The sequence below is a fragment of the Acartia tonsa genome, chromosome 8, assembly GCF_053477335.1.
Source record: "Acartia tonsa isolate MP-2025a chromosome 8, ASM5347733v1, whole genome shotgun sequence".
Classification (NCBI taxonomy): Eukaryota; Metazoa; Arthropoda; class Copepoda; order Calanoida; family Acartiidae; genus Acartia; species Acartia tonsa.
In genome coordinates, this window is record NC_137267.1 from 26,177,235 (window position 1) to 26,200,463 (window position 23,229).

The 23,229-nt window shown below is 31.0% G+C and overlaps 2 protein-coding genes across 3 annotated transcripts in view; both read right to left on the bottom strand.

The window, feature by feature from the left end:
- Positions 1-71: 71 nt before the first annotated feature.
- Positions 72-10,712, bottom strand: LOC145326539 (telomerase protein component 1-like). Its single transcript, XM_080169910.1, has 16 exons — positions 10,586-10,712; positions 9,638-9,693; positions 6,645-6,720; positions 6,097-6,165; positions 5,447-5,517; positions 5,125-5,207; positions 4,840-4,941; positions 4,591-4,691; positions 4,254-4,289; positions 4,087-4,178; positions 3,738-3,830; positions 2,546-2,582; positions 2,224-2,328; positions 1,459-1,602; positions 573-698; positions 72-162 (listed from the first exon to the last, which is right to left on the bottom strand). The coding sequence occupies exons 6-16, from the start codon at positions 5,203-5,205 to the stop codon at positions 72-74; spliced, it is 1,008 nt and encodes a 335-aa protein (XP_080026036.1). The 5' UTR covers positions 5,206-5,207; positions 5,447-5,517; positions 6,097-6,165; positions 6,645-6,720; positions 9,638-9,693; positions 10,586-10,712.
- Positions 10,713-10,960: 248 nt separating this feature from the next.
- Positions 10,961-23,229, bottom strand: part of LOC145326390 (telomerase protein component 1-like) — a 75,113-nt gene continuing 62,844 nt past the window's right edge. For both annotated transcript variants that reach the window (XM_080169725.1, XM_080169724.1), the window contains exons 25-34: positions 17,566-17,637; positions 17,032-17,134; positions 16,589-16,654; positions 16,198-16,294; positions 15,678-15,740; positions 12,924-13,003; positions 12,560-12,633; positions 12,119-12,231; positions 11,682-11,742; positions 10,961-11,142 (exon numbers count right to left, since the gene is read on the bottom strand). In XM_080169725.1, coding sequence (XP_080025851.1) covers positions 10,996-11,142; positions 11,682-11,742; positions 12,119-12,231; positions 12,560-12,633; positions 12,924-13,003; positions 15,678-15,740; positions 16,198-16,294; positions 16,589-16,654; positions 17,032-17,134; positions 17,566-17,637 — 876 coding nt within the window. In that variant the 3' untranslated portion in view covers positions 10,961-10,995. The remainder of the gene's footprint in view (positions 11,143-11,681; positions 11,743-12,118; positions 12,232-12,559; positions 12,634-12,923; positions 13,004-15,677; positions 15,741-16,197; positions 16,295-16,588; positions 16,655-17,031; positions 17,135-17,565; positions 17,638-23,229) is intronic.

Consider the following 23,229-nt stretch of genomic DNA (forward strand, 5'->3'; position numbering starts at 1 on the left):
GGAAAGTTCAGGATTAATAACTTTCAACGCTATTTCCATGTCATACAATAACATTTTCATAGCTAGGTTATCTATAAAAACATTATTATTCTTTTGTTAAAATTGTTCATTCCTGAAAAATCTGCTATTGTTTCCAGATATGTTTTAACAAGTATATTATCCCCTGTAAAATTTAACCATTTAAAAATGTAATTAAGAATTATTTAAGAAATAACAAGAACTATTATGTTTATGACAAGCGAAGATCTAAAACCACTGGGATAATTAAAAGATAAGGATGTGTAGTTTCTTTGTTGTTATTGACAATTGACAGACAGATATAAACTTAAAGACAAACTTTATTTCTACTAATAATTAAATAATTATTGGTTTGAAAATTAAAAGTTTGATTAACCAATATCATTGGGCCATATCCTATAAAAAAAATTAGGTATTAGGGTTTCATAAGCTAAGGAATATGTAAGATAAGGAAAATCCTAACTTCTAGTCTATTGGCTTCTAGTCTATTGGCTAAGCTAGGATTTGGCCAATTATGGGATTGCTCTAGTTTCTTATTATTTTAAATGGTTATTCCTGGTAGGTTGACTATCAACTGATTTATAAGTGCAGGTTGTCTACAAATATCAGAGCCATACTCTCTCAAGAAAGCACTCCAGGCCTGAACTTCTGGTTTCAACAAGAATATATTCTTCTGGTACCTACATTATATATAAAAGTAAAAATGACAACATTTATACATATACATATTTTTGTATGTATAATGAAAAATTCTATTATCATACAAGAATGCTCAATGCTGAACTATCAAAATGTTTTAAAAGGACATATAATTTGGAGATGATTAGATTTCAAGATTATTTTTATCTTAATTTGATAATTCTAACATGTCTAAATTTATAATCAGTTTTAGTTGAGCATATGCAAGGAAAATACTCTTTGCTAATCCTGCTCAGATTTCAACAAGGTATGTAATATCTCTCATTGAACAATTCCATCCAGTAATCCAACACTAATTCAAAATACCTGTAGGGTTGGGCCGGATACCGGATATCCGGCTGATTTCAAATGCCGGATATCCGGTAACCGGCCGGATATCCGGCCAACGCCGGATATCCGGCAAATATCCGGTTATCCGGCCAAATTACCGGATATCCGGCCGGATAACCGGCCAAATTACCAAGTATTAAAGTAGTAAAAAAAATTTATTCATAAATCTTGTATAAATTTACATAAAGTTAAACTTATTCAGAAAAAATGTTCTTCTAGCTTCAATAATAAGAAAATTATAGCCATTTAAGATTTTAAAAAGCAGAGATTTTTGGTGTAAAGTATAAAAAATTATAGAGCCGGATATCCGGCCGGATAGTTTCAATATCCGGTATCCGGCCGGATATTGAAAATGGCCGGATATCCGGCCGGATATCCGGCCACACCGGATATCCGGCCCAACCCTAATACCTGGTATTTAGAAACTGTCCAGCAAGGGTGTCCAACAAGAATCCAAGAAGCCCTGTTTCACAGGCTGCCCGACAATATTTAATGGTACAAACTAACTCCTCCAAGCGTTTAGCATCTTCCATACAGCCAAGCAGGTATACCAAGCTAAATTCAAAGATTATTTTTTAAGAGAAATGTGAATTTGGTAAAGATCTTGTAATCAAGGTATAAAAGGTTACAAAATCAATTTAAATGTAGAGGGCAGGTTTTCTATCTAATAAATTATTCTTATTCTAGACTACAGAAAACTGCTTCACCTTTACGAACAAATTGGTGCCATTGTGCTATTGTAATACCTATTCCCTGAGGCTATATGTAAATTTTAAGCCTTTTTTAATGTGTTTATGTATTTCATTCTTCCCCGCAATTTAACACTCACAAATTTTGTTTAATTTAATGTTGTTATGACTAGAAAAACGTGTTTGATGACTATATCTATAATAGATCATACCATTTAAACATTCTAAATATTATATTTTTTAATTTAAAATAGTTTTTTTTGCATGTCAACAAAGTTAAATCTTACAGCTGTTTCGATTACATTATTATTTACAGATGTTCTAATTGGTACCTTTAGATGGTTTTAGGCTTTTCTTTTTTTAACTTTAGATCGTGGTTTTTAGCTATTGTATCCTAGAATTTAGATCTTGGAATGGTTTTAAGCTGCTTCATCCCTCCCCTTCAAAAATATTAGAGGTACAGCTGCATATTAAAAAAAACTTTTACCTTTTTAAAATTCTTGGTTCACAGTTTGAGAATAAATCATAGGTTTCTTTTAGAACTGTAAATACACTATTCAATACTCTTCTAGTTTCATCAAAAGTTTTTGTCCTAAAAAAACTAGTTTTAAGATATGAGAAATCAAAGTAATAATTTCAGCCTTGTTATAATATCGTTAAAAAAAAATTTGCTCCCTATATCTTTTTTTCTAATTTCTCTTTAATATCTTCAAAATCCTGTGAAAAGGATATTTCAAAACAGTACTAAAAATAAAAAAAAACTTTAGAAAATTTTAAAATTTATTTTTTTATAAAATATTATTAAATACCTGAAATACATTTCTTGAATGATTTCTTCACCATAACCTAAATAAAATTTAAATGTGTTACGTTACAAATGATATGAGTTTCTTTTTTAATTGCAAGGATGATAAAAAACTAAATAATAGCTCCTATTATATAAATTATTTAATTAATTAAAGTTCGTAGGGTTTTTTAATTGGTCCATCAGATTATCCATACCTGTGCTGATCTGATTGAGTTCTGCAGCATGGCATAGCTCCAAAGAAGGTTTTAGGTTATAGAATTTTAAAAGGTATATTGCTATTTTTCTCCCCCCTACCTCCTATCTACTATAGAGCCCTAAATGCAAAACTGTTTTTATGTATGTATAATGTATGTATTGTGTAAATCTAGAAGAATAAAGTGAGTTTATAATTGTCCTTAAATCCATATTAATCCCTAAATTGGTAAACTTGCCAGAACTTTATAATATGTTTAAACGAAACAACAAAGATATCAAAGTATCCAATTAGCATACATTTTTAGCACCAAAGTTATTCTACAGATTTTATTTTCAGTCTGTAAGTTTACACCTGTTTAAAACAAATCTTTTCTTTTTGTATGCTTAGGCTTTTAATTCCATTTTCTGTTCCTTTTATTTATTTTCCTATATCTAGCAATTTTTACTTGCTTTATAATTTTATTTTATGCAATAAAAATTAGCTGTAATGTTTTTACGTCGTATAAGTTTGGTTCAAAGTATGGCAATAATTACTTAACTTTACACAGCATAGACGAGTATAGAATTAATTATATTCAACTAAAAACATTTCTTATTTTATAAAAAAAAACTGTTTTTTATTTAACCATCACATATAATCTTTCTTATGAAAAATGACAGAGAATCTTATTTTGAAAAATTGTCTTTTTAGAGGTATTTTTATTTTTTATATTCTTTCTCTAGTGGCTGTGCCCATAGCATATTGAATCTATAGAGAGGGGCTGGTTTTTACAAATAGATAGTATAAAACATCCTAGAGTCTATGCGGATCTTCCCTAAAATGGAGAACTCAATTGGTCTAGTACTTAGTAGTATTTGAAATCTCAAAATGCGGATAAAAAACCTTGCTACTTTATATTACACAAGATTGCTTTTTGCACACATGGCAAAGAGTTTCCAACATTACTAGATTTAAGTTTTCTTCATGGCTTTTGAGTCATGATGTAAACAAGATTTACCTTGAGTTATAAAGTAAATTCCATCTGCCACATGTACCAGTCCTTCCAGTTTGGTAATTAAACTGACCAACTCCAAAGTAGAATATCTCGTATCTAAGAAAAATAATGTAGCTTTATTATAGCATTACATAAATAACGCCTTGTATTTATGTATTTCTTGGCTTCTTTTTATATCTCAGTGATTCTCTTCATTTTTTCCTCCTTCCCCTATCTCTCTTTATCTTTCTATCTCATTCTCCGTCTGAAGCTTAAGACCTCAATAACTGAACCCTTAGGGAAAAGCCCCTAAAGGCTAGGGGTGAAACCGCTAGTATATTACTAAACCAATGAAATTGTTTATGTTGCCCACCTGAAATTTTGAAAAACTGGTTGATTTTCATAGTCTTTTTGGTTTCTTGGTCATTTGAAAACATCAAATAGGACATAAGAACAGAGAGCTCACTAAAAAAATACCTTTAAATATTTGTTTTAATATTATGAAATATAAAAAAATCAAATTTTGCATTGGAACCTTACCTTAATTGAAGTCCGTATCTGGCCGCTCTCAGAATGCTGAAATATCAAAAATATTGTAAATCGATTATTGTTCCATTATTTAAAAATTTAATGCTGATTCGTTTGAAATGTTAAAATGATATTGGTTTTTGGCTGTATTAAGGAATAAATCCATTATCTCTTCATACCCTCCCTCCCCCCTTACTCTAACTATTTATGTCGCTCACGTGACATAGCAGTAGTAGGTCCAATTTTTAACGTCGGTGCAGGCCAAGATTAGAAACTCTAACCTTCCGACAACAAGCGGTTGCGCTACATCTTAAGCCACAGTCGTCGCGGTTTTTTTTCTACCCCTTACCTGAGAAACTGAAGAACAGCTTGGCGTCCATGACTGTCTTCTGCCCGACTCAGTTGCTTTGATACAATTTCTTTCACAGTGCTTCCAAATTCTTTCATATCCTAAATTTATTTGTGTTAAATAGAAATTTAATTAAGCCCTTCGGGGCTAATAAAACTGGTGATAATCAATATAATTTTCATGTTAATATCTGCAGAAAGTCAACTGTAAAACGATTAAACTATTTTATGATAAATAACTATTTCAAACCTTATTTAGTGTCTGATGAGTAGCCTCTCTTGAAAGTAAATTAACGAGCATCTTCAGAAATCTTGGACTTCCTCCCTCCCTTTGGGTTATAGTCTCTAGAATCTAGAAAAAAATATAAATAACATTGTAAATAAATCACTAAATATGGATGTAAAATACCTACAGAATAACTGTGGTGTTTAAGGGTAGAATGGGAATAATAAAAAGCTACGCTTCCAATATTTCATAGTTACAGGAATCTTCATGCCAAGTTTGAATTCGATATGACAGTTCTAACAATGTTACCTGATTATCCCAAGGACCTTGGCTCATTTGTTTACCCAATCTCTTCAGCTCCTGTTCCAGCAATTGTCGTCTTTGCTTCATATCTTATTAGGAATTAAAGTAAAATTTTTAATCTTCTTTTAATAACAACAATATTTTCATATACAAATAAAGTTAACTTTTTTCTTCTTAAAATCTTCCTTAAAAATTAATCATGAGTCTTTAGTGGAAGCTGAAAAAATCCTATTATTAAAACCTTTCATAGCAGACTAAAAAATAAGTTTTTAAAGCATGAACAACAGACATATAACAATTTTCAGATGAAAGAAAGAAAAAAAATTACCTAAAGGCCCAATCTTAATAAACTGGCATTCTTTGATTCTTTTGAAAAATACTCGAGATTTTTCTGATTCTCTGAAGAATAAAGTAAAAAAATTAGTACAATTTAATTTAATTACCACTAGTATATAAAACATTATTTGAATCAATTGAAACTTATTTACTTTCTGTCTTTAAACTACTATCAATCATTTAGGTTACTTGTTTCTAATATCCAAGACCAATGGTACATTACATTACAGAGATGGATTCTTTAAAAAAAAATTAGGGACGCTGCATCGCTGCCTCACCAAACCTGTTTTTGTGAAAAATCTTCAAAATCACATAAAAATCTGCAAAAATTTAATTAAATCATAGAAGGATTTTTAACCTAAGATTTTATTTAATTTCTGTAGATTTGTTTTGTGATTTTGGAGGATTTTTCACTAAAACAATTTTGATGAGGCAGCGATGCAGCGACTCTATTGTTTATAAAGAATCCAATTCAGATGTGTAACATTAAACAGAGTGGGGAAATACCTTTGCCTTTTCAGCATTTAAAGGGTAGGGGCGGTCAGGGTTCTGTGTTATCTAGACACTTAGAGAGAACCACTGAAATACATCCTTCTACTTTGCATCATCAACAACTTCATTTAATTTAAATACATATAATACCTTGAAATTACAACTACTCCCTTGGGAATATCAGATTCAAGCCAAGTCAATTCACTCAACAGATCCGACCTACAAAATAATATATTTGTGATACATTTATTGACATATTAAATACTTTGCCAAGTGGCCTTAAAACCTTTCCTGAGACTTTATGTAAACTTTCTTGGAAATTATGCAATGATCATTTTAGCCATTTTCGATATCTTGATACATGAAGAGTAAGACATACAACTTACTTTATTTGGAATTCAAATGATTAAATGTTAGCTCTCTCCTAGAAAGTACCTTTATCAGCAATTTTAACCCCCTCTATACTTATTTTTCTTTAGTTTTTTTATTATTTTAGGTCATATTGTGTTCTTTTAGTTACTAGGAAAATCCCCCATCGGAAAAAAAAGGAGAGGGGTAACGGTGCTCAATATGCCCTTTTTGTGAAAGCACCTAAATATTCAAAGAAATATTTGAATCTAGAACAGTTGTAGTTAGTAACTTTATTGTTTGCTTACTTCACTGCTAATGGATAAATATTTCCTTGTTACAAACAATACCTATTTGTAATAATGAGAAGGTTTGTTTTGTTTGATTGAATAGCTCGGTACAAATCTGACTTCAACTCTTCATTTCCTGAAATTATAATATTATTCATGAGTAGAACGGCCATTGTTGTTAGAAGTAGCGAAGCTACTCTATAATTCACTTAGTCTGTCTGTCCGTCAGTCAGTGATGATCCCTTTTGCCTGATCGCTTCTAGTCTATAAATTGTTTTATATGACTGTCGTTCATGCTTTAAAAAAACCCTATTTTATTTTAAAGGTTTTGTGATTATTTTGATTTTTTTCTGACATTCTCTCCTTTCTTTTTTACAACTTCTCTCTAAATTAGAAAATTTTTAGTTTCAATAATCTAAAAATTTGAGAAATTTAAGTTCATGCTTTAAAAAAAACCTATTTTATTATAAAGGTTTTGTGATTATTTTGATTTTTTTCTGACATTCTCTCCTTTCTTTTTTACAACTTCTCTGTAAATTAGAAATTTTTTTGTTTCAATGATCTAAAAATTTGAGAAATTTAAGTTCCAATAGAAAAATTGGGAAAACTTCAAAGATATTAACATTCCCAAGAAAAGTCATAAAACAGGCTAATAAAGAGGGGATTTGTGTAATATGATTATAGAAAAAATATAAACCAATACCACAAGAGGGAGTGCATACATTTCCCGATAATGAACAACATATAATTGTTAAATTTTACACAGAGAATGTTTATTACACTAGTCCCCAAAGTTTTATTATAACGTTTTCTTATTTGCTGGCTTAATAACTTTGGGGACTTTTGTGAATTCTGATAGGTTGGTACAACAAGATGAGTGTTCAAACGTTTAAACCACTAATTTTAATCTACATAAGGGTTATTTGGTGAGTCATCATTTGGGATGTACATCAATTTATCGGCCATTGTCTTATCCCTTTAGATCCCTGTTAATATTCACAAAAAGACAGAAAAGCAAATCACTAATTAAGGATGTTTGCAGTTTAATGATAAAATTGAAGTAAAAAGGAAGAGACAGTTTAATACATTGTAAAGTGATGCTTTTTTGATGATAGGACTTTGTAATACATGTGGGATAATGACTGCACACTACACAAGAGAGAGCGTAGAGTATGTTTGTATTTTAATCATAGAATAATCAAGATTATAATATTTAGGATATTTCAACATAAAAATAATATAAGGGGATGGGAATATAACGAAAAGTATCCCAAGACTTAAAGTTTGAAATGAAAAGCGGTCTGAATTTATTCAGCGGTTATTGAGATTTTGACAGACTAACAAAAAATAACTCACAACTTCATATAATAGAATCATAACAAAATAAAACATAATAATAATAATAAATCGCATTTATGTACATTTATTCTGCTACCAATTCTAAGGATGAAGTGTAATTTTTTTGAGTAATTCTTTAAAGCTGGGCGTTGGGTTGTAGTCAAATGCTCTTAGTAAGTCAAAGTGTTCTTTATTATTTATTTAAAAAAACTGTATGTTTTTGTTTAATTTTATGTATATTTCTACTATTATTTAGTAAAAGTACATTATATATGTTCTATTTATTATTGTCTGTGGCGTGTATCGGAAACTTGGAATATCCAAACATCTAATTCTTAATTATCTCAGAGTATTCTTATATTGTGTATCTACATTTCCACACAAAAAATAAAGAGCGCAATTTTTTATTAATACTTTTTAATCTCTTTTTTACAGAATGATAGACTGACAGACGGACCTCGTCACTGATATACTGAATACTTTTCGGAAATGGGTATCGTTAAAGAAAATATAAGTACTTTATTAAACTACTAGCGCTACGCCCCTAGAGGCCTCTTAGGACACTTGAGGAGGGGAGGTTTGAATTTGATACCACAATTTCTTATCTCAGATTTTGAAAGAAAAAGTAAAAAATATCTTTCTTTTTTTTGGGGGGGGGGTATTTTTTGGCGGGGGGATTTTTTCTAGGAGCGATTTCTCTTGGGAGGGTGGTGGTACCCTGCCTCAAAATAGTCATAAACCTTCCTGGGACCTAGAAGAAGCTACACTGTTAAGGAGAGCCCGATCGGATCTGCGGTTAGCGAGATTCTTCGGTACACGCAACGGTCAAACAGACAGACAGACAAAAAATCTAACATCAAGGCTCTTATGATAATTCAAATTTTGTCAATTATGATTTTAGCAATTCTATTATAGTGTTATTTTCTTTGTGGAAGATTTAGTACACCTTTTTATATTCTCCCCCTCTCCCCCAAGAGTGGGATAAAGAAGGGGTTTATATAGGATTATATAAATATAGTATTAGTAGACAGTCTCGTACAACACAACCAGAAGTAATATTATTAAGTAGCTGTTCCTTTTTATATACTTTGTATCTTTTTATTACAAAAACCTTTCCATTACATTGTAAAGAAGGTACGTGATCTGTTTGTATCAATTATCTCGTTAACTACTGGACCAAATAGGTATTTCTATGGAGGGGATTGTAATTCATTTGTGGAGGTCAACCCTCCCTTTAACATAAATTTAATTTCTAAAATGGAAAAGACAATGTGAAGGAAATTAATACAAAGGCAAATCTCTGAGACTCTACAGGAAAATTTGTTTGTTTTCTATGAAAACTGGCATAAAGTGTTTAGAAGACTTGTATATATTCTGTTATAGATACTGAAGAGGGTATATAAATAGTATCCACACATATTTGGATAGGTTATTGGAAAAATTTTGGAAGAGTCTCAATGTAAATGGAAAAATAAAATTATCTTAAATGAAAACAAAGACGGTTCAATTGGAATATTAATTAATAATATATTTAAAGCTCACCTCAATAATATAGAAAATCTTCAACAACAAAAAATCAGCCATCTATCTTCAACAGTTGCTGTGATATTCCTTATTCTCCATAACGTTTTTTACATTCGTACAGAATTACAAACGTACAGACATTTATAAGTACAAAGGAGCTTTGCTATAAATCTAAAAACAAGCTAGTTCACCTGAAACAGTTTTGTTTTGTCTGCCCAGAGAGAAGAATAAATACTGCAGAAATTCTCTAAACAATATTATCTGGTAGTTTACATAAAATAGCTAAAAATCTTATTTAGCAAATTATTACACGTAACGCAGCTAGAATTGCTCAATCGTCCAATTTAAAATTTAGAAGTACATAAATGAGTTATTTACGCAAACAAAATTTAGGGGTATAGTCCCTTTCATAACATCGCACCTTATGGGGCGATTCTTCGCATTTTTCACAGTAGCTTTTCTTCTATTTCTAGCCCCTGTGGGGGGCTGTAATCCTGCGGGGCCAATTACCTAACCCTGTGGGACAATCACCTAACCCAATATAACCTAACCTAACCTAAAATAACCTATAAAAAGCCATTTTAAAAATACGACGAATCGCCCATTATGGGTCGATGATATGAAAGGGACTATTCCCAAATTTAGCATAAATGGATATTTAAATCCCAAGGTATTAAATAATCGAGCGATAGCGATATCATTTAATGCAAAAAAATGGTTCTCACACTCGAAAAATTTTCCCATGCTTTAAAAATATGAATTAAATGATAATCATATGTATCATTTAAATCACAATGTTTGAAAAAAGCTTAATAAAAGAATATTTAATTAAACCAAATATCGCGTTTTTTTGCAACGGAATGATTTTTGGCTATTTTGATTCTTCATAAATTGTGTTAAATGTATGGACAACTAATACATTATTTATTGTGAGACACAAAACTTCTTTTATTTACAAATATTTATTTGCCAATTTTATCTATTTACATTTATTTTTGCTATCATTTCATACATGGTATTTGAACATATATTTTTTGGAAGAAACTTTTTTTATCAAGTAACGCTGTATTTATTAAAAAAATGTAGGATTATTAACCTAACAAACCATAAAGAAATTTATAAAAACTTAGACAATTTACCTTATTTTGATTTTTTGTCCGTCTTGGCTGAAGAAACTGATTACTTTCACATCTTTTGATGAATTCCTAAGAAGTGTATAGTGTTAAATGCTTGCATTAAGTCATAATTTGATAAGCTGATTTCAGACGCGGACAAAGTCACTCAAAAAATCAGCATGTGACTTCATAAAAATGAGGGATTATCTATCTTCCTTTTCAACTTCTCCTCTCGTCTTCCTTAGTTTTATGACGTTACAGGCTGATTTTTTGAGTGACTTTGTCCCCCACCCTTATTTAAATCCATGACTTGTATTATAGAAATTTAATGTGTGTAAATTATTTATATTTTTGTGTTCATTAAATACCAATAGCGGATATGAATACTATTTCAGGACAGGTGAATGTGGTACCTTTCAAAGTTTAGACTCTTTTTATGAACCCCAAAAAAAAGTGTAACTATGCCTGTAACTATTGGCAAGGTATTGTAGGATTGCTGTACATCCAGATCCACTTGGAGCCGCCAGCTGAATAATTCCTCCCTTCTCACGCCCAGATTCAAACATCTTATCTGCTGTCACCTTGAATTGTAGAAAAGTTTTGCTGTGATTCATCATTAAAAAATGTAGAGGAAAAATATATGATTAGAAAAAAATTTATTTCGGCACATAGCATAATAACATTCAGACAACTATATTTAAAGAATTTTTAGTTAAACTTTAGCATAAACAGTTCAAATATGTAAATGGAAATGAGATTTTAAAGTCATATAAGTTTTTTTCAAATTTTTTTCATTGATTTTCTAAAAAATCTGTATAAATTTGCATTGTAAAGTACAATTTTTGATATTTCTGATTTTATTTCCATAGAATACAATTTTGGTGTATAAGATGTTTTACGACAAACCCCAAACTGTCCCAGTTTTGAGCAAGACGATTCCAGTTACGTCATATACGATTCGGGAAAGAAAAAGGGAAGGGGGGAAGAAAATCTCTTCAAAAGAGATGGGAGAAAAGAGAAGAGATTTTCTTCCCCCCTTCTCTTTTTATATGACGTCACAGGAATCGTCTTGCTCAAAACTGGGACAGTTTGGGGTTTGTCTGTTTTATCCACTGTTTACCTTTATTTTATTGATGTAAGTAGGTCTTGGAATAAAGTTTCTTGAAACTGACTCACATTCACTTCAAAATAAATCATTGTTTATAATCTATTCTACTAAGTAAATATATTTCCAAAAAATGAGTTTACGACGTTTCTAACGGTATGCATATCATTTTTTTTACTATAAACACAAGCCGCGTAATTTGAATTTTAAAATGAACACATTTATTAACACCCTTTGAATAGTTCATGATCCATAAATCTGTAAAAATAAGGCACTTTTTTAAAACCAGTTTTTAATAGCATAATTTTTTGAAAACATAATTTTTTTTTGCTGATACAAAACTCTTTACTTCAATGAAGAAAATGAGATATTGATTTTTAACTTCTGTCAATTACAAGTGGGTTAAATAAGGCAATACTTTTGTCCTGTTAAATAAAAACACCCTATATTACCTAAGTTGATTTAGAAGCATAGCTTCCAAATTGCTTGAAGAGGTAATAGTTTCAACTCCATATTTATTTTCTATTCCATTCCAAATATTTTCAATAATTCTTTCTCCCAATTCCTAAATAAATGCTTTACACTTCATATTCGTGTTCTAGTAAATAATATACTACACTAAAATTTTACAACAAGGATGACAAAATACATAAAAGTGGGGCACAACAAATCAGAAAGTTGGGCAAACGAAAATTAACAGCTATAAATTGATGTGGACTTAATGCCGGAGGCTTAATACAAACATACATTCGTATTGAAACTTAAATATGGAGATGCTATGCTTGCTTATAATATTATTACATCAAATCAAGCGTTCTATCTGGTATTATATTAAGTAATGTAAAAATTACAAGCTAAAGGATATTGGAGAAATACAGTTAAAACTTTTTTACCTGTAGACCGCCAGCATAATGATCTCCAGAAACTGGATGCTTGTTAAAGTCTGCAGGATAATCAACAAACACCTCTGAAAGTTGAGTGGTTCATTTTTTAGCACAGCTATGCTTAATTAAAACTCACTTAGCTGAACGTTTAGGCTTTTTGGCTATTTACTAACTAACCCTACCCCATCTCATTTATTATTTATTTGTTGTTTCAAAATTAATGTAAAGATTTTTCAAATAATTGTAGTCTACAGAAAGAAGAAATTTGTTTATCATCATTGGGGATGTATATAAATCTAACGGTCATTGTTTTATCCCTTAAAATTTCTGCATAACATAAATACAAAGAAACTTGTTTCAAAATTGTGTTTACCTAATCCACTATGAATTAGTGTATTTTTCAGTTCTTCCAATTTTTCTTTTGAATACATGTCTTCATCCACATAATCAGTTCTAAACACAAGGAAAAGTTGACTCAATGACCTTTAAGATTTCTGTATGATTTGAACAAGTAAAATAATGCACATACATGTGCAGAGCAGCAATATAAGCTTGCAACATTTTTATTAAAAAAAAGTTAATATACAGAATAACAGTATTTATGACGGTTTGATTTAAAAAAAGAACAATTGTATTGGCATTAAGTTAGTTAAGTACTAGATTGATATTAGGTGAAATATGTTTTTATATTGTTTATTCCATCAGCTAGGAAATAAGTATTCCACTCCAATTGCAAGACATATAATATACATTTACACTTAAACTATATAACTGCTAAAATGAAAGTTATAATGCAGAAAGGATAGACAGACAGACATGAAAACGTTTAGAGTAGCTTATATCAATCTATATAATTGTTATTTATTTATTTAATATATAAAATTTGAACTTTTACTAATACTTATCAATTTATTATATGTAACCTTTTAATAATTATTTGTAATTTGATTACCATAGGTTACAATATTTCACATGATTTTATCTTTATCAGGGAGTAAGGGGACATTAAACTGTAAATTACATTGGTATTATTTTATATATTTTAAATGGTTGGTTTCAAACTAGTAATGTCTAAACGTTTTACTAATAATTTTAATCTACCGAAGGGGTAATTTTGTTTATTTTGTTGTTTCTATCATATTCTTAAAATTTTCTTGTATTAACAGTAAAAAAAAGAATAATATATACTAGATTATGTAAACAGTAAACATGACTCTGGGGACTTCAAGATGAATGATCTAGATATTAACAAAGATACTTTCATTTTTTGTACAACACCAAAAAAATTTTTGTTTAAATTTCTTTTTTTTACTAGCGTCTGCACCCCTTACATTTAGGAGCTTTGTAGTCCAGGGGGTAGTGAAGGGGAGAAAATAGAGTAAAACCATCCTAAGACTTAAATCTATAACTAAACATCCTAGAACCACCCGGAACTAATATAAAGCTTCCTGAAAATGAAGAACCTATCTAAAATTAAATAAATAGAAGACAATAAAATCGATATTTCTATATTTATCAAAGGCTTTGCTAACATCGAGGTGTATCTAATTCAAACAAATTAGAACAATAAAAGAGGATTTTGTATAAAACAGTTAGGCAAAAAGATAATATTACAATTTGTTTTGATAAAGTTAGTTATAAATTCTGGTGTATAGAATATTGTTTTAAATCTGAATATCTTAAAAAGAAAATGACATAATATTATAATTTTATTTAAGACATCTTGAGTTTATTGAGTCTAATTAAGGTCTAAATATTGAGGACAATTAAAAGAACAGTTTCTAAAACAACGTTGACAAACAAATATTTACAACGACAAACTGAGTAATAGAGTTGGGATCTTTGGTGATTAGAAAATTTCTGACTTGTGTCTTAAATTCAGATTAGAGAATCTGTTTTTTAACTTTTAGAGTAGCTTTGTTATGAATAAATAGTGAAAATGTAAAGGCCTATAGTACCTATATGTTTGTTTATTTGATTACAATGTTTATGTGTACTATGAAATTCCTGTTTACTTGTTTGACTTGTACACTTTGTCTTTTAGAATCGCAGATTCACTAAAACTATGGTACTTAGTCTTACCTAAAAAGACTAAAACACCCATAATACCTAATGCTGTATCATTTATTTTTATGCTGAGGGTAGAGAACTTTAGTTTTGTTTAATTTATGACATAAAATTAATGTATTCAAAAGGTTAGTTGTTATACTTGAAAATATTTTAAGCAGTTTTTAAGCAACACTGAAAACATATTGATAAATTATCTGACAATCTCATGAATACAGAGAAGATTAACTACCCATAATATAGATAGATAGACAGATAGATAGATAGATAGATAGATAGATAGATAGATAGATAGATAGATAGATAGATAGATAGATAGATAGATAGATAGATAGATAGATAGATAGATAGATAGATAGATAGATAGATAGATAGATAGATAGATAGATAGATAGATAGATAGATAGATAGATAGATAGATAGATAGATAGATAGATAGATAGATAGATAGATAGATAGATAGATAGATAGATAGATAGATAGATAGATAGATAGATAGATAGATAGATAGATAGATAGATAGATAGATAGATAGATAGATAGATAGATAGATAGATAGATAGATAGATAGATAGATAGATAGATAGATAGATAGATAGATAGATAGATAGATAGATAGATAGATAGATAGATAGATAGATAGATAGATAGATAGATAGATAGATAGATAGATAGATAGATAGATAGATAGATAGATAGATAGATAGATAGATAGATAGATAGATAGATAGATAGATAGATAGATAGATAGATAGATAGATAGATAGATAGATAGATAGATAGATAGATAGATAGATAGATAGATAGATAGATAGATAGATAGATAGATAGATAGATAGATAGATAGATAGATAGATAGATAGATAGATAGATAGATAGATAGATAGATAGATAGATAGATAGATAGATAGATAGATAGATAGATAGATAGATAGATAGATAGATAGATAGATAGATAGATAGATAGATAGATAGATAGATAGATAGATAGATAGATAGATAGATAGATAGATAGATAGATAGATAGATAGATAGATAGATAGATAGATAGATAAATTACCTGATATTGTCTGGAATAGATGAAATCATCTCATTGGATCGGATATAGAAAAAGGAACTAGATCTAAAATTATAATTTATATTTTTAACATAAAATTACGCATGCTAATATCAATATCAAAGTTTAGTATATACCAATCATGATAAATTAAATTACCCATTCTGAAAACAAAAATTTTTGATTAAAATGTTTGAACTCTACATGTGTGTAACCAATCAATTGTAATTGAATAGTGAATACCTTTAAAAGTTTTGAGCCAAAATATATCCAACGTGGCTATAACCATTTGGTACCATTGGAATTTATCACTGACTATTTCTTAACTTTTCGAAGCAGTTTATAAAGCCTATAAAATACGACGGCATACATTACAAATAATCAAAGATAGGCAAGTATTCATTTATATTGAATATATAGATATACTAGCCATCAATGGTCATTTGTATTGTATGACGTCATTTTTTATAGGCACTATAAACACAAGACTTGAATAGGAGCACTGATAAAATATTATACTTACTCGTCAATATCCATTTTTTCCAAAGCTCCAATTTTAATTTCTAGATGTGTCATGGATATTTCTTCGTGTAGTACTTCTTCTAATAGCTTACCACAAACTAAAAATAAACAAGCATGGCAACATCCATAGGTTGTAAAGCACAAATAAGTGACAGACAGTAGGTCATTTGGTCATATATACATAGGGTTTAAGAAGCTTCACTGTAAAGGAGAACCAAATAGGTTTAGCGGTTAGCGAGATCCTTCGCAACAGACAAAACGCTTACTACTTTATATAATAGGATTGCAGATACATATCCATTGGGTTGGAATTGCCATTAAGATACAGTTAACAGAGCCGACTAACACAGTCTTTTTAATGAGTAGCTACGACACAAGAAAAGTTGACTTACATAATTCTTTGGTGCCGGATTTTTGTTGTTTTGTAGGAATCCATCCATACCTTTCTCCAATCAGCCCTAAAAAAACAAAAAATCAGCAAAGGTAAATAGAAAACTATTTTAAACTTTTTTGATTCAAGTCAGCATGTTGTACCTTCTTAAAACACTCCACAAGATCTTACTGGAAACACATACAAACATCCTTTTACTCTAGTATACATAAGATTACCTATAGGGAAGTCAGTCTGTTGGACCTGCTTCAGACACTCAAACTAGACTATACAATATATTACTGGACACACATTCATACACCCAGATACTTTATAGTATATATAAGATTACCTATAAAGAAGTCAGCCTGTTGGACCTGTTAGACACTTAACAACTAGACTTTACAAGATCTTACTGGACACACATTCATACATCCAGATACTTATTAGTACATATAAGATTACCTATAAAGAAGTCAGCCTGTTGGACCTGCTTCAGACACTCAACAACTTGATTTTGTTGCTGATGATCATCTATTATACCCCAGCGGAGATCAATCAGTCCCACCTAGCAAATAAAGAAGATCAGAGTTCGGCAGGCTCGACTAAGGCTCAAATTTAAACCCATTTGTATGCTTTTTTGGTAAGTTGAATTGCCATATTTGGGTTAGGTTTATATTTCCAGCTGATTATAAAATTTTGTAACCATGGCTAGACAGTTGTCTTTACTCTTTAAGCCCACTAAAAACAACTGGATGATTTTGATTAAACTTTTTGTTCTTAACAGACGCAAGTAAATCTCCTTAGGTCGAATATTCTGCCTTTTGTAGCTAGTATTAATATTAGGAGAAATAAAGGTTTTCAGAATAGTTTGTACGTCCCTGATAACATCAATGAGACCCTGAACCGCTAGTTGAACTACTGACTGTTTAATAACGTCTCCAATTTATTTAATGTTTTATAAATCTTAGGTTTTCTGACTGAATAATTAATATTAACCTTTACAAACAAAGAGTTGCATCTCTGTTGAAGACTGGGCAGAACAAAATTGTGTAGCATAGCTCTTTCCCCCTGAAAAGAAATTACTATTAATCACATAATAAAAGTTTGAAGAAAAAAAAATTGCAAATTTCAACAAAAAAAAAGGGTTTTTAATAAATATGTAGTTGCCTTTTGAAAGTATCGAAATCTGACATAGGGCTAAACAACAAGATGTAAGTTGTTATTTTTATTTTATTTTTATGATTCCTAGTAAGTGTAGGCTTCATGCTTTGAGCTTAGCATATCTAAAATGACATCTTAAAAGGTAAGTACGTCATTATCATCCTTTATCATACATTTCAGTATTGAAAATAAAATTTCTAACAGAAAAATTAATTTTACTTCACAATAAAATTACTCATTTTACGAAACATTTTTTTTAATTCAGTGGAGCTTTTATGGATGTTATAATACATGTTTCATTTATATTTAAGGAAAAGTTTTGTTGAATATAAAATAAATTGTCACTGCATCTATTTGCCAAAAACAAAATTAGAAAAAAGATTGAAAGAAGAAAAGAAAGTGTCCCTACTTTACCGTGAAAAAAAATCAATTAACTTTATACAATGAAGAATCCCAAAAGAAAAACAAAAAAATCAGCGTGTTTTTATATAATAAGGGTAGTTCTGTCCGTCCGTAACGGTTAGCTCTTTTCGTTAATTGAGACATGTTAGAACTGTCCTATCGAATTCAAACATTGCATGATGATTCCTAATTAAAAAACGATCTAGGATGCGTAGCAACTCTATAAACGTTATCAGAAAGTCCGTACGTCCATTTAACATATTTAGTATGATATATTTATCCAATTCTTCTCGTTTTTTGGTCTCTAGGACAACAAAGTACAATATTATAAGCGAGGCATCTATATAAAATAAAAGTATGTTCTTTTACTGTTATTTTCACAATTTCTGATTTTAAAGCTTCGCTTTTGGTCATTTTTAAACGGCGGTGGTGGTTTGTTTATTACCCCTCCCCCATGAACAGTCAACACATTTCTCTATAAACTTTCATCTGTCTGACAGAAAAATATTTTTTTTTCTGTTTTAGTTGAGAGTATGATAGAAAAGAAGTGACCAATATTGGGGAAATAACAGGGTTCGGAAGCCGCGCTATCAGCCGCGCGGCTGCGGCTGCGGCTGAATCCTAATTTGCGGCTGCGGCTGCGGCTGCTTAAAGTTATGGAAGTGGCTGAGGCTGAGAGTGGCTGAGGCTTAGTGCGGCTGAGAGTGGCTGCGGCTGAATGCGGCTGAGGCTTAATAAGAATTGGGGTGGCTGAGGCTTACAGTGGCTGAATTGGAATTTTGTGGCTGAGGCTTCGAGCGGCTGAGGCTTAAAGTGGCTGAGGGTGGCTGAGGCTTACAGTGGCTGAAGGATTTGTGGCTGAGGCTGCGGCTTACTGAAAGCCGCGCGGCTCATAGCGGCTGCGGCTTACAGTGGCTGATTGAAAAATTAAGCCGCGCGGCTGAGTGAGGCTGAGGCTGAGAGTGGCTGATAACATAATTAAGCCTCGCGGCTGATTCTGAGGCTGCAGCTTACTGAAAGCCGTGCGGCTGAGGCTGTGGCTGAATTAAATTCAGCCGCGCAGCTGAATGCGGCTGCGGCTGAATACAATATTAAGCCTTGCGGCTGATCTTATGGCTGATTATAAAATAAGCTTTGCAGCTGAGGCTTCGGCTAAATTGGATTTTTTAAATGCATTCTAGGACATTTTTTGGAGAGTTGAGGGTGGTTAGGGGTTGTGAGAATAAGAGTGGAGGGAAGAGGGGGGAGGACAGCAGGATTTTTTCAAATGTTTGACTCAGAATTAGTACCCAAATTTTATACTGGTACCCAAAGTTTTATACTGGTACCCAAAGTTTATTCTGGTACCCAAAGTTTTATTCTAGTACCCAAAGTTTTATACTGGTACCCAAAATTATATACTAGTACTCAAATTTTATTCTGGTACCCAAAGTTTTATTCTAGTACCCAAAGTTTTATACTGGTACTCAAAGTTTTATACTGGTACCCAAAGTTTTAGTCTGGTACCCAAAGTTTTATAATGGTACCCAAAGTTTTAGACTAGAACCCAAAGTTTTATACTGGTACCCAAATTTTACTGGTAACCAAAGTTTTATACTGGTACACAAAGTTTTATACTGGTACCCAAAGTTTTATACTGGTACCCAAAATTTTATACTGGTACCCAAAGTTTTATTCTGGTACCCAAAGTTTTATACTGGTACCCAAAGTTTTATACTGGTACCCAAAATTTTATACTGGTACCCAAAGTTTTATACTGGTACCCAAAGTTTTATACTAGTACCCAAAATTATATACTAGTACTCAAAGTTTTATACTGGTACCCAAAGTTTTTATACAGGTACCCAAAGTTTTAGACTAGTACTCAAATTTTATTCTGGTACCCAAAGTTTTATACTTGTACCAAAAGTTTTATACTAGAACCCAAAGTTTTATACTGGTACCAAAAGTTTTATACTGGTACCCAAAGTTTTAAACTGGTACCCAAAGTTTTATACTGGTACTAAAAATTTATACTGGTACCCAAAGTTTTTTACTGGTACCCAAAGTTTTATACTAGAACCCAAAGTTTTATACTGGTACCCAAAGTTTTATACTTGTACCCAAAGTTTTAAACTGGTACCAAAAGTTTTATACTGGTACTAAAATTTATACTGGTACCCAAAGTTTTTTACTGGTACCCAAAGTTTTATACAGGTACCCAAATTTTATACTGGTACCCAAAGTTTTATACTGGTACCCAAAGTTTTATACAGTTACCCAAATTTTATACTGGTACCCAAATTTTATACTGGTACCCAAAGTTTTATACTGGTACCCAAAGTTTTATACTGGTACCCAAAATTTTATACTAATACCTAAAATTTTGTTTTAATATTGGTACCCAAAGTTTTATACTGGTACCTTAAGTTTTATACGAGTACCCAAAGTTTTATACTGGTACCCAAATTTTATATTGGTACCCAAAGTTTTATACTGGTACCCAAAGTTTTATACTGGTACCCAAAATTTTATACTAATAGCCAAAAATTATTCTGGTACCCAAAGTTTTATACTGGTACCCAAAGTTTCATACTGGTACCCAAAGTTTTATACTAATAGACAAAAATTTATTCTGATACCCAAAGTTTTATACTGGTACCCAAAGTTTTATACAAGTTTTTTAGCAGTAGGAATTTATTTCAACATCTTTAGTTATGATGCAGTACAAAGCCTATCAACTCCCAGACGACGAGCCGATGCGCTACATGTTGAGCCACGGTCGAGGGTTTCTATGACATTAACTCAAGGTCCAACAACCCTGGATAACTAAGGGGAATTATATCTTTCCTTTGCGCCTGTTCATGTTGCACACCTAGCACCTAGGAACCATTTAATGTCTTCAGTTATAACGCAGTGTCTGCGCGAGATTCGAACCTATTACATCCCTGATGACAAGCAGATGCGCTACTTGTTGAACCTTGGGGAACCAATTCTTTCCTTTTCTGTATTAGTTTAAGTGACATCTATCCAGCAACCAACTTTTTTTTATTGAACTACCTGCCTGAAAGTTTTATGGTAATGAGTTACGCCTGTTTATGAGCCAAGGAAATCCTCCTACTCCAACTTTACATGTTGCACACCTGCCATAGCAGCAGTAGGAACCATTTAATGTCTTCAGTTATAACGCAGTGTCTGGCCGAGATTCGAACCTATTACCTCCCTGATGACAAGCAGATGTTGAACCTTGGATAATTAAGGGGAACCAATTCTTTCCAATTTAAGTGACATCTATCCAGCAACCAACTACCTGCCAGAAAGTCCTATGGTATTGAGTTACGCCTGTTTACGAGCCAAGGAAATCCTCATACTCTAACTTTACATGTTGCATACCTGGCATAGCTGCAGTAGGAACCATTTAACGTCTTCAGTTTTCACGCAGTGTCTGGCCAAGATTCGAACCTATTACCTCCATGATGACAAGCAGATGCGCTACATGTTGAGCCATGATACGCAGGTTAAATTTGTCTTAAAAATAATCGTCTTTAAAATGCTTATCATATGTACACTTGCAATAAATGTATTTGTCATAAAAACTTACCTCTTATGAAAAATGTTTTTTTTACAAAAGTGCTTTTTATTACAATTATTCATGGGTATAATTTTTATGACTAACTTTTTATGTCACATAATTTTAATGACAATGTAATTATGAAGTTATTACAAGAAATACTAAACAATAGGTACTGGAAAAAGAAGAACTGAATTAAAATAATTTTTTTGGGGGTAGGGTGATTTTTATTGGGTGGGGAGGGCCGGGGCGAGTAAATCCCATTTTTAATTTTGGGGTGATGTTTAATTTTTTTTCTAAGGCAATTTTTTTCTCGTAGTGTGATGGTACCCTCCCCCAAAATAGTTGTAAACCTTCCCAGTACCTATAAGAAACTACCCTGAATAGGAGCACCATATCGGTTTAGTAGTTAGCGAGATCCTGTAGTACAAACATATAGACAGACAAACAAACAGACATCATAATACTTAATGATCTATAAATAAGACAAATTTTCATTTTGAAATATTGGAGCTCTGATAGCTTTTTGGTACGGTAACAGCTTTGAACCATCTATCATCCGGGTTCGAATCCCAGAAGAAAAAAAAATTTGGGGGGATGAAGGGTGACTTTTATTATTTTTTTATGGGAAAATAGGGGGGAGTTAGGTTGAGCACCCACCAGTTTTAATTTTAGTTTTTTAAAAAATTCAAAAAACTTGGAAAAGGCAATTTAAAAAGTTTTCATTAGTTCAGTAGTTATCGAATTCTTAATCTACAGACAAAATAACTCTCCATACTTTATACAAGGTTTTAGAAATAATCATATGTAATTCTTGGTGGAATTGAACAGAAAACCTTTCTTACACATTATGGTGCACTAACTCTTAGAACATAGGTGTAAAGCAATTTTATATTAAAAGAAGGTGTATCAACTTTTTTTTTTATAGCTAGCCGGTTCTTTTAGTAAGTAGTAGATGTAAAATTTTTCATAGAATTCAGATATGCAATCGGTTTTTTTGTAGACCTCTTATTTTTTAAGTAATTTAAGTTTTTTAAAAAAATAATTAAGTCGGTTTTAAGGTACTAAAACGCAACAAAATAAAAGAAGAAAATGGCCAGTAAGAACAAAAATAGTAAGATCTTTAATTTGACACCTTACTTTTAAAATTCTGTTGAGTAATTATTGAAAAAATCTATTTTTTTAACCTCGGTTTAATAAAAACTTTAGACCTAAATATTTTCTCAAACAGACATAAAAACATGGGTTCATATATACCTTTAGAATCAGAAAAATATTACGAATCCATTGTAAGCAAAATTGAAAAAAAGTAAAAAAATTAAAAATTAAAAAAATGGCCAATTGTATTTTTTGTTCTGGCAACACTATCGTCTTCCCTTTTTTACCCCCTCTTTACCCCCTCTATACCCCCTTCCCATTTTTATACTCAATTGAAGAGTTAAGACGTTGCCTGTACAATATAATATGATATTTTCATATAATTCCTTTTATTGTAGTTTATATACTATATTGTAAACTTTTTTTTTCAATTTTGCTTACAATGGATT

Excerpts from the sequence above, each read along its gene's own strand:
- LOC145326539 (XM_080169910.1), bottom strand. The coding sequence starts at position 5,205 with ATGAAGCAAAGACGACAATTGCTGGAACAGGAGCTGAAGAGATTGGGT. Across the intron at positions 4,692-4,839 it reads CTCATCAGACACTAAATAAG|GATATGAAAGAATTTGGAAG; the intron begins GTTTGAAATAGT and ends AAATAAATTTAG. Across the intron at positions 3,831-4,086 it reads CCAGTTTTTCAAAATTTCAG|ATACGAGATATTCTACTTTG; the intron begins GTGGGCAACATA and ends TATTTTTCTTAG.